The following is a 12,205-nucleotide window of genomic DNA, read 5'->3' on the forward strand; positions in this document are numbered from 1 at the left end:
TGCTGTGTCACCCACACAATGATGTCATCGATGTACTGTAGATGTTCTGGAGCTCCACCCTTTTCCAGGGTTTCACGGATCAGTCCATGGCAGATGGTAGGACTGTGTTTCCACCCCTGGGGCAGTCGATTCCAAGTGTACTGGACACCTCTCCAGGTGAAAGCAAACTGTGGCCAGCATTCTGGTGCTATAGGAATAGCAAAAACTGCATTAGCAATGTCAATAGTAGCATACCACCTGGCTGCCTTTGACTCCAGCTCATACTGAAGTTCTAGCATGTCCGGCAAAGCAGCACTTAGTGTTGGCATAACCTCATTCAGGGCACGATAGTCCACTGTCAGCCTCCACTCTCCGTTAGGCTTTTGCACTGGCCATACAGACTGTTGAAGGGTGAGTGAGTCTTGCCAATCACTCTTTGGCTCTCTAGTTGTCGGATCAGCTTGGTGAATGGGGATCAAAGCGCCTCTCTTGGTGCGATATTGTCTTTGATGCACTATTGAAGTAGCAACTGGCACCCGCTGGTTTATAGTTCTCAGCAACCCCACTACAAAGGATTTATCTGAAAGGCCAAGCAAAGCATGCAGCCATCCTGCATTCTTAGCCTTTATAGCTGCAGTACCAAAGAACCACCGGTACCCTTTCAGGTCCTCGAAATCACCTCCCTTGAGGTAGTCTATGGTAAGGATGCACGGAGCATCTGGACAAGTCATTATCGAGTGTTTATGCCCCTTTATTCCAGTGAGGCTCACATCAGCCTTTACAATACTCAGTTCTTTAGACACCTCCCGTCCCCCCCCCCCCCAGTCACTCCAGAAATAGTGACAGATTCTGTACCTTTATGATTCGATGGCATTAGGGTGCACTGTGCACCAGTGTCCACCAAGGCTTTATATTTTTGTGGCTCCAATGTGCCAGGCCATCGAATCCACACAATCCAATAAATTTGGTTGTCCATCTCCTCCACCTGGCTGGAGGCAGGGCACCTCTAACCTTGAGCACATACAACATTGTCAGTACGTGCATTACTGAAGTTTGCATCCCCATTACTCACACCTGATGTATAGGGAACTTGAGTCACCAGAATATTTGGATTGGTCAACTCCACACTGGATACTCGAGCAGCCTTCTTTTTAGAAGGACCTCCTTTTGCCTTTGCATTACTCAGCAAATTAAATAACAGGTCCTGTAGGACAGCAGTAGGTTTTTACTACTTGAGGGACCCCCATAACAGCAAAGTAATTGGTCAGGTGACGGACCACATGCAGAGCCTTCTCCCCTGTCTGAGCTGTCGCCCAGAGCATGCCCGAAAAGGTGTCTATCGTTAAATGGACGTATTTGAGTCGTCCGAATTCTGGGATGTGGGTGACATCCATCTGCCAGATCTCTCCCGCCTGCAGCCCGCGTGGATTGACTCCCACTCCTAGGGCAGGGCCAAATTGTGCACACTGAGGGCATGCTTTAACAATCCCTTTTGCATCTTCCCATGGAATTGCAAACATGCGCTTCAACACCCTGGCATTTTGATGGAATAGGAAATGGCTGTTTTGAGCCTTCGCGAACTGACTTACGGGACCCTGTAATCCTAGGCTGACCAGGGAGTCAGCCCTTGCATTTCCTTCACCTAGTCCCAAAGACGTTTTATGGCTGCGGATGTGCAAGATGCAGCACGGTTGAGTGCGAGTTTTCAGCACACGCTGTAATGTAAGAAAGAGCATATTGTGAGTCGGAGACGATGTTAAGGGGGACACGTCGCCATTGTGTTAAGGCCCAAATGATAGCCAGTAGTTCCAGAGTCTGCAGGTTTTCTTTGTCGGTTCCCAGAATCAAATGTTGCTTCCACTGTCCCTTACCCTGCCATACGCAGGCAGCCGTTTTCGACCTTTTTCCAGCATCAGTGAACACTGTGATACCAGGCACTGCGCGCTCTGAAACAATCGGTCGCTCTATCCAATGGAACTGGCTGATGGCCTGTAGGCGCCTGTGTTTTGGGCCTCCATGACGGATTTCCCCAGAGTATTCAAACAAGGCGAGCTGTAGAGGTGTAGAGCGTTGCAGCAACCAATCAAAATCTATTGTTTTGATAGGGATGCCGATCCATCCTGGCTCTTGACCATCTACTTCAAGGCAACGCTGTCGTCCCTTTCGTATCAGGAATGCCGTTATCTCAGTTTGTTGCCAGATACCTTTCTGGGCCGTGTGTGGTGGAAATAGCCATTCCAAGATGGCTATCGAATCTGATTTCTGAGAGCTCTGATTGTGGTTTAGGTCACGGTTGTCATGGTGGTGTTCCCCATTTTCCTTTTGCCAATTAAAATCCTGCAACAGCAGTGCAAATGGGAATGAAGGGTGATTACATACCCAGACTCCAATGGCTTGGGTGGCATCTCAACGATCTGCAAAGCCGGTTGCCAGTTTCTGCACGACCCGTTTTAACGCATTGGTATGGTTATCGGTCCAGTCCACTAACGCATCTGGTTGCGTGCCCCGTAATAGAGACAAAAAGGGGTGGATGTCCGCATTGGTGAGACCTATAATGGGTCGAACCCATTGAAGCTCGCCCACTAGCTTTTGGGCATCGTTCAATGTTTTAATCGAGCTTATCACTTCTAGTTTTTGCGGTCTCACCATGGCATGAGTGACTTGCCACCCTAAGTAGCTCCAGGGCGATTGTGTTTGCACTTTCTCAGGAGCTACTATTAGTCCTTTTGTCTTCAGTTGGTTGGTCAATATTTGACTAAAGTTGTTGGGGAACGGGGCTTCCTGGCAAAGCAGTATGTCGTCCATATAGTGGTATATTAGCGTTTCCGGCATTTCTTTTCGGATCGGCGAGAGTGCCCATGCCACATACATTTGGCATATCGTTGGGGAATTTCTCATCCCTTGGGGCAACACTACCCATTCGTATCGCTTTGCAGGTTCACTTTTGTTGATCGAAGGGATGGCGAAGGCAAAGCGAGCTGTGTCTTCAGGATGTAGGGGAACGTTGAAGAAGCAATCCTTAAGGTCGATTACCAGAAGGTGCCAGCCTCTCGGTAACATTGTGAGTAGTGGCAGCCCGTGTTGGAGGGCGCCCATCGGCCACATCTGCTTGTTGACCTTGCGCAAGTCTTGCAATAGTCGCCATTTTCCTGTCTTTTTTGGAACTACGAAGATGGGCGTGTTCCAAGGACTGACAGACGGCTGGATGTGTCCTGCATCCAGCTGCTCCTTTACCAGACGGCTGGCGCTTTCTAGCCGCTCTTTGGGTAGGGGCCGCTGCTCCACCCAGACAGGAGTGTCTGTTTTCCACTGCAGCCTGGGAGTTGGCGGCACTTCTGCAGTGGCCCTTACTGAAAATGTTGAGGGGGTTGGATGGGTTCGGGGATGGAGAGAACGGCCCCTAGTTGGCTCATCACTTCCCTGCCAACCAACCCTCCAAGTTGCACTGGTAACGGCAACACATAGGGATGTACGGTTACCGTTTGTCCTTCAGGAAACTGCAATTGCACGGGTTTAAGGGCCTGAAGGGGGGTGGAACCACCACCTATTCCCTGGACGGCATCGTGGGCAGTGATAACTTTCCAATGATGAGGCCACACATTAAGGTTGACTATTGTAACATCAGCCCCGGTGTCCATCATCATGGAAAGGGTCTTGACCTCTTTTCCAGCGGTCAGCTTCACAATAACGATGGGCCTTGTCTTCATCTGTTGCACTAAGGTTACCAGAGTGCTTCCAGAAGATCCAAAGCCCTGACTGCCTTGTGCCACGGGGGCGTTCTTTCCACAATTCATTTCTGGGAGGAGGACTAGTTGTGCTAGCCGGGTTCCTGCTTTGATTATCAGGGGGGGGCGTTAATGTAAAGCAAGTAATCATTATCTCCCCTGTATAATCCGCATCTATAACTCCTGGGAGCACAATAAGTCCTGCAACTCCAGTGGAAGAATGGCCCATTAGTAAGGCTCCAACCGTGCTATTTTCTTGGTATATCGGTCCATGAATTCCCGTCGGTACCCGGTAAACCTGTGTTGTCATGAGCGTGACATCTATTGCTGAGGGCACATCGATGCCCAGGCTTCCCCTTGTGGCTGGGGCAGGGAGCTGGTGTAGAGCACTGGCCCAGATACTTGTGTCATGGCGCGGGGGCCTGGCACGCTGCGCCTTCCATTTTTTGTAGACCTTCATGCTAGGTTGTTGTGGTTGTCTCTCTGGCATCGGTCGCACCACACTGTGGCTGAGCAAGCTCTTGCTGAGTGGCCTGTGGCTCCACAGCAGAAACAGACAGGGGTGGATTTTCTTGATCGATTTCTCCTTCTGTATCGATTTTCCCTTCTGTCTAGTTTTTGCGCCACTGCCGCGAGGAGCTTTTGGGTGGGTTCCAGGGCAGCGGCAAAGGCACTGGCCATGCCTTGATTTTGTTGTGTTTGGGTGGCCCTGGAAGCCACCTCTAGCATCTCCGAGACGTCAGCCGTTTTTGGTAAAGTAGAGAACAGCGACTTCATTCTCGGATTCGCATTTTCAAACGCCAGCAGCTTAAACATGGATTCCTTCTGCTCTGCTCCCAGCTCGGATTGAGCCATAATGGACTGCCAGAGTCTATCAACAAAATGTTGAAAAGGCTCATTCATCCCTTGCTTAACGGCAGTAAATGAAGGGACTGGCGCAGGCTCTGGAACCACGTAAAAGGCTCGACGGGCTAGGGGCGCAGCAATGTGGTGGAGCACGGTCGGAAACTGCAGCTGGACTTGGACATCTGCATAGTGTCCCGAGCCTGTGAGCATCTCGGCGGTTATCCCTGATAGTGGATCCCCGGGTGCTCGAGGGCGGTTTGCCTCTACTTGGGCCAGGCGTTCCCATTCTTTGGCCCAGACAATCTGCTGGGAGGGGGTAAGCAGGTACCTGGCCAGATTGCGGCAGTCGTGGGGGCAATTGGTGTCAGCAGTGAAGAGCCAATCCAGGACGGCCTGACCACTCTCTGATTTTAATCCTCCCTCTCTTAGGGTCTTCTTGGCTTGCTGTAAGGTTTTCCAACTGTGCTGTTCAAATTGAGGTGGCCCATTGCTATCGTGCAGAACAGGGCAAGCAACAGTGGTGGCCTCCCAATCCCCTTCGAGAATGGCATCACGGATGAAGCCAGACCATCTTCCGGGTTGGGGTTTGTCAGCACCTTTGATGCCTTGGTTGTTCCGTCTTGATAACAGCAGGGTTAGAATGTCCTCATCATCATCATCAGGGAGGGTGTGTGGGTCTCGATATTTATGGAAAGATGAGCATTGTTCTATGTCTGTCATCCTCTTTTCTAAGGATTTCACAGCCTGATTTGTTTGTTCCAGGAGGGCTTTTATTTTTTCCTCCAGGCTGACGGTTGCAGCTGATGGGGTGGCCGCTTCTTTCCCATGCTCATTTTCTGAGCTGGGAGGTGGCAGTAGGGATGGTTTCAAGCAGCAGTTGGGGCCACCCATCTAGGGGGCATGGGCTGTCCGCATCTTGACATTCTTTTGTTCATTTCTTTCGGTGCTCGGAACAGGTGCTTCTTTTTCTTCCTCCGGCCCGATATCCGATAGAAACTCGGCTATGGAATGGTGCAGCTTCCCTCTCATGCCCTTGATGGCAAGGCTGTTGTCCCTTAGTCCTAGGAACGCCTTCCGGGTTTTTCCATCCGCAGGAGGAGGGGTTGGTTGCGGAGGTGCTGTGGGGACAACACTGGATCCTGCTTCTGGTGGTGGTGCTCTAGTGTCAACGCTAGCTTTCGGCAGGAGTGCTGCAATGGCGGTGATGGCAGCTTCTGCCTCGGCTTTTATTTCTTTCAGGGCATTGATCACCACTCCCCAGGTGCTGTCTAATCTGGTTATGTTTTTGTTAATTTCTTGAGTATGGAGGTCTCCCAATAGGTTACTGACCTCCTGCCAGAGTTCCCACGCAGCCGCAGAGGATGGGGAGCAGGAGAGCTCTTGCTCCTTCGCCAGTGTCACCAGTTTCTCATTGACATGGGTACTTGCTGACAATCCCATCTTTTCCTTTTTCTTCATCAATCAGTGGTAGCGAAGGAACGGTAGTGGATCTTCTCCTTGGTTTTTTCACCTGGTGGTGGTGATACAGGGACCATTTTTAAAGTCACCTTTCCAGACACAGACTGTGCAGACAAAGGCCATTCCCATTCCTCTCCAATTGTCCCCTTCTCCTGCTCTTTGTTTATTCAGATGCCTCTCCCCTGGGCTGCTGCTTTGAGCAGCAGGTTGTTCAAAGCTCGCCTGTCTTTCAGCAGCCTGATTCTCTCTTTAGCCACCTCTGTCATGATGATCACAGCTCTCTTTTCCCATCTGTCTCTCTAAACCATTTCTCCTCAGATTTTTCTTCACTTGCTCTGATTTTTCTTGGGTGGCACAAAGGAAAACTGCTGTGCCCATGTGCAGTCAGTTCTCAAAGGAGAGCAGGTGGGAGGTGGTGCAGTGGAGCTGTAACTTCCAGCTGCAGAGAGGAGAGGAGAGGAGAAGTCTGATGCAAGGACCAGGGATGGAAGTCCCAGGTGGGACATGACAGAAATGGTGGGGCTGGGGAGGTGAGAAGTAAAGTTGCCCACACAGTGTCAGCCCTCAGGGAACTTCTGTCACCTCTTCTCTAAAATGAAAATTATGAGATGATCTTTTAAAATATAATTTAAAAAATAACATAAATCAAAATCCCCTAAAGTGCTACAAACAGTTTTCATTAAGCACAGTATCAAATTTTCCTCCTTTACTACAGTGTGAAAACCTCTCCAATTAGCTGTACAAATCTTGATGATGTGAAGAATATCCCATGGAGAGCCATTACCCTTTATTGCTCTCTGTATTTCAATGAGCCCCAGGGTGTGTTTGGTGCTGAGTCCATGATCCTCAGGTGCTGAGAGATGAATGAACAAAGTGCTCCAGAAGTCAGAATGGAACCTGAAAGTACCTTGAAGCATTGATTGGCCTCACTGAGGGCCATTGCTTCCAGAACCTCCCCATGGCCTTGTTAGAGCAGATCACTGGAGGCCATGATTGCTGGGAGGCAAAGGATCTGTAAAGGTGGCTCTGAATCCAAGGGTTTTTCGTTATTTGTTTATTAATGAAGCATTGAGGACAAACTCTGAACTATAGTCAATGGGAAGGCAGAGCCCATCCCTCACTTTTGAGTCGGGACTCTTCCTGGGGACAGAGAAGTATGAAAATGAGTAATTAAAAAAAAAATGTGACACATTCTGACCTCCCCCAGAAGGGGAAAGAAAGTCCAGAGCCTCAGGACAAAATTACTCCTGTCAGACCTTGGTGGTGGAGGCAGCTGCCAGGTCTGAGGTGACAAAGCTGTTGGGCCTGTTGGGCCTTTCAGCCTTCCAGAGCCCGTGGCCACCTCTCCTGCAGGCTGTCCTACACTGTCCATGCCTGCAGCTCCTTCTTTAAAATGTTTTTAAAAGGCTTTCAACTGAAGGACAAGGAGGGAAGTACTCAAGATGGCAATGATCACCCCACCATCACAACTACAACGGATCTGGGATTAAACCAGGCCTGCTGACCCCAGGAGTCCAGCCTGGACTTTCCAAGGGCTGCCCTGAAGCCTTGGTGGTGACGTGACACTTGTGGGGGTGAGGGGGGAAAATCATGGTACCATTTTTCTATGTATTTGTATATATTTAGTAATTTTTCCTTTTAATCAATAATGTTTCATTAAAGCTGTGTAGTTTAGTTTCCAACCGATCAGTCTCTCTCCCTTATTCTCTCTCCTTTCTTTATCAGGGATGGGAGGGGCATTAATAGAGAGCTTCTGTCATTCGGTTAATTACAGGCCCAGTGTTTAACCCTGACAGATTTATTGGCGACCCACATGGGGCTTAATCTTATTAGCTCAAGCTGAGTTCACATTTCAACTCATTTATATGAAAAGTTTGAATTTCTACTTCAGTGGGAGGATACCCAGATGGATCCGATGAACAGGAACTATTTCTTTGGAAATTTCACAGGGTTGGAAATCAAACCAATCATGCTGTACCTTTGGTACTCAGAGTATGTGATCTGTGGCTTTTTAGCAGGGATTAGTGTTGCTCTGTGGTTCATTCTTAATAAGAGCTCCTTACGAACCATAGTTGTGATATGGTCTTCAACAGTGTGGTACATGGCACAGTGGTGTTTCATACACCTAGGAGATACACATAGGTTACACATTTCATACACATAGGAAATATCCCTATAAAGAGGAAATAGACTGCCCACAGGTCAAAGCACCCACACTTGGACAAGCTATCAGGTATTTGAAAGAATTGGCTGTACGAGATGTGATCTATACCCATGATGAAACTGTAGATCCTTATCACATGCCATGTCCTAAGCCTATGAGGCAAAGGTTTGTGCATGCTGCACCCTCCCCATTTAACCATACACTATCAGTAATGTTATGGGTTCCTGGAGAAATGGAACCAACTGTGGGTGATGTGATTAAAACAGCACGAGAATATGAAGATGCTGTCATGGCTCTGCTGAGTGGGAGTAAAACTTTTTCCGATGGAAATTTCACAGGGTTGGAAATTAAAGTTATAATGCTGTAACTTTGGTATTCAGATATGTATCTGTGCTTATATAGCTGGGATTTGTGTTGCTCTGTGGTAAGAGCTGCTTGAAAACTGCAGTTGTGATATGGTCTTGAATACTGATATACAGCGTGATACTTGGTTCAGTGTTTCATACAGAGATAAAGAATTTTGTTGATAATTACACACTGAGTTTTAATTTGGGAAATGTTACCACTCTTTCATTCTGGACTGAGTCCACTAGAGTGTCCACCACTCCATCTTATTTCGATATATAGGTATAATGGACTGTTAAAAAGTACCTTAAAGGCAATGGGTGGTGGAACCTTTAAAAACAGGGACAAGCACATGGCACAAGCCAACTGGTTAGTTATCACCAGGGCTTCCATCAATCGAGCTGGTCCTGCTCAGTCAGACCTTCCACCTTTGGGGGCAGAGTGCCTGTAGTGCATGAAAAGAATCTGCTGAGAAAAACAGTTTAGGTTTTTCCTTCCTCAGGAAAAGGTAAACCCATTTGTGGGGTTGCTTTTGCTCAAAGGCCTGGACACACTTGGTGGGTGATGATGGAAGATGGAGAAGTACAATGTGTACTACAGGGGAATCTAACACTGGGTGAGAATACCTTATTTGTGCTTGATTAGCTCAGTCAGTAGAGCATGGAATTTTGGAGAGTGTGAATTCATGCTCCACATTAATTGCTGTTTTGTGAATTGTTGCATAAATTAACAGTGTTATATAACTGTTTTTCAGGATAATGTTATGGTGATGAAACCAGAACTGGCATCCAGTAACTTCCTTGAACCTTCAGCCTTCTACAACCTTCAACTTGTAGACCATGGACATGAACTGTGACAATTGCTTCCTGTTTTTATAATCTTCTACAATAGATGAACATCTGCAATCATTGACTAATTTACTTTGTAGGTTTTAGTATATATAGAGAGTAATAATTTGTGTAGGAGCATATTTAGGGATAAGTGAAAGTAATGACTGGAGCATGACACCAGTGTTATGGAATATGGGAGGAATGTCCTGGTTTGGGCCAGGATAAAGCTAATTTTCTCTCTTGCAATTTTGTTTTCAGATAAGTCTCTTGCAAGTAGCTGCACTTGCTGAAATTAACAGCAAGTTTCTCAGTCAATGTCTGCTTCTAGGACTGATAAAACTCCATGTTTATAGTTACTGCTGGAGTATGATCTGCAGAGCCAAGGCTGCTGCTCGGTTCTGAACATCTTGTACTCCAGAAAGAGAAAAGGAGAAAGAAGGTCACACCTACAATCCACTTTTAATGAGGAACAGACAAGATAAATGACCAAAACTGACCAAACAGGGTATTCCATCCTATACATGTCATACTCAGTATAAATGTGAGGGATCACGAGGGTCAAACCCCTTCCCTTCCTCCCCTTCTTCATCTGTTCCTGTTTGCTTCAGTATCCTGAGAGGATTTTCTCTGTTTGTCTGCCTGTGGTCCTGAACCATACCAGCCTGAATCTCTGTGTTCCTACCTCCAGTTCCCGACTGCTGTTGAGTCCAGGAGCCCAGCCTGGACTTTCCCAGGGCTGCCCCGCAGCCTCAGTGTTGATGTGAGAGCAACTGGAAGAAAGGGGGGAAGTATCAATTGTACCTCTTCATTTTATTTTAGGCTAACTTCACCAAATTTTAGTAGCAATATCGTTTCATTGTTGAATCTTCCCATTGCCCGGGGTTTCGAGTTTGGCCTGACAGATCCATAAAATAAATAAATGCATAAATACATAAACACACAAACAAATAAATAAATATCTGTTTCGTCAGAGCCACCTTTACAGAATCTTTGCCTCCCTGAAATCATGGCCTCCAGTGACCTTCTCTAACAAGTCTCTGGGGAGGCTTTGTCAGTAATAGGACCCAATGGGGCCTATCAGTACTTAAAGATAAATTGGTTAGGGTTTTTTTGGCTTTAACTTCTTAAGAGGGTTTTTATTTTTCAGTCTCCTGTCAGTACCTGAGAATCATGGGCTCAGTCCCTCTGGCACCATTGGGCCCTTTACAGCACTGAGCATCCATGTCCCCCTGTGGTGTTTTTAGTGTTCAAGACTTGCACAGCTAATCAGAGAGGTTCCAGTGTGGAGGAAGATTACAAAGAGCATCAAATAAATTTTTTTAAAAGTTCAATTTTACTGGTTTTCAGTTTAGAAATTTATATTCAACTGGTATTGGTGCAGAGTGTCTCTGCAAGAGGCCTGGGCAGTGAGGAAAAGCCTTTGAGGTTCATCACTCCTCACCACCCCAAACACAACATTGGTCTCATTAGCTCCCTTGGAATGGTCTTGAAAAATTTGCCTCCACCATTTTGTCACCATCACCTCTTCACTACCACCTTGTCAGTGCCACCACTTCTACCCTCCATGCAGCAGCTGTTGCTCTTTCAGCTCACTCCTATCCCTACGCTGCCACTTCATACCCACTCACCCAGCCTGCATGGCACCAGCATCATCGGGGTCTCTGCAGGGAGCCCCAAGCGCTGGCAGCGATTGTCCTGTCACACAATGAGGGGATGGGGGCAGCGGCAGCGAGCCCGTTCCTGCCCTGCCTGCAGGACACCTTCCCTTAGAGGCAGGAGGAGTAATGCATGACAAGTATCCCTTTCCAAAAGCCTGCAGCAGCCTCTCTTTCCTATGGCAGCTGCTTTCTGCGCTGCCATCAATAACGCCCTGTAGGCTGCACTTTGCATTTCCCCGTAAGAAAGGAAATGGTCGTTCTTGGCATCACCCAGCACAGATAGAATGTCGTCGCTTTGGAAGAAAACTCAACACAAAAAGGGGGGAAAAAACACTCCTACTCTGCCAACCCCTTTCCTTATTACGTTCCTTTTGTTTCCAAAAGCACATTGATCCTTTCTTAGTTTCCTTCCAGGCCCTTTAGGTCGCACCCAATCCGTTCTTTAAACCACCATTATTTGTCATGTTCCTTTTTTATAGCTTTCTTCTCTCTTGCTAAAAAATCTCCAGGCTAGTAGCACTTCCAGATTTCTACTATCTGCTTTTCATAGTTTTTCCAATTTTTCCCTTATGTCTTTTGTATGTTGTTCCAAAAACAAGGAGACTAATTGTTGGGTACCTATTTTCCTATGCTGAATTTGGATGGTGACTCAGAGGGACCCTGTTTTATTGCATAAAGTGTTCACCAATTAATTGTTTTAAGAATTTCCTTTTCTATCCCTGTTCTGGTTTTGGCCAGGATAAAGGTAATTTTCTGTCTTTGCTTTCAGCTAAGTTTTATATAGGTTGCTGTACTTGCTGAAATGAACAGCCAGTTTCTCAGACAGTGTCTGCTCCTAGGACTGATAACACTCGAAGTTTATAGCTACTGATAGAGACTGGTGTGCAGAGCCAAGGACACTGCTGAGTTCTGAGGAACATTTTGCCCTCCGGAAGGAGAAAAGGAGTAAAGAGGTCACACCTGCAACCCTCCTTTAGGGAGGAATGGAAAAAATAAATGACCAAAATTGACCAAACAGAGTATTCCAATCCATACATGTCATGCTCAGTATAAATTGGAGGTATCATGAGGGACAAACCCCTTCCTGCTTCCCCTTCTTCACCTGTCCCTGTTTGCTTCAGCATCCTGGGAGGATTCCATCCATTCCTCTGCCTTTGGTCCTGATCCATACCAGCCTGAACCTGTGTGCTCCTGCATCCA

At 47.3% G+C, this 12,205-nt stretch overlaps 1 protein-coding gene across 1 annotated transcript in view; it reads left to right on the forward strand.

Moving 5' to 3' along the window:
- Positions 1 to 3,975: 3,975 nt before the first annotated feature.
- LOC115600317 (olfactory receptor 14J1-like) overlaps positions 3,976 to 12,205 on the forward strand; it is a gene marked incomplete at its 3' end in the record, with an annotated part of 39,431 nt that continues 31,201 nt past the window's right edge. The window contains exons 1-2 of the mRNA XM_030468689.1: positions 3,976 to 3,996; positions 5,052 to 5,128. Of these exons, the coding sequence (XP_030324549.1) occupies positions 3,976 to 3,996; positions 5,052 to 5,128 (98 nt within the window). The remainder of the gene's footprint in view (positions 3,997 to 5,051; positions 5,129 to 12,205) is intronic.

The sequence above is a fragment of the Calypte anna genome, unplaced genomic scaffold (assembly GCF_003957555.1).
Source record: "Calypte anna isolate BGI_N300 unplaced genomic scaffold, bCalAnn1_v1.p scaffold_224_arrow_ctg1, whole genome shotgun sequence".
Classification (NCBI taxonomy): Eukaryota; Metazoa; Chordata; class Aves; order Apodiformes; family Trochilidae; genus Calypte; species Calypte anna.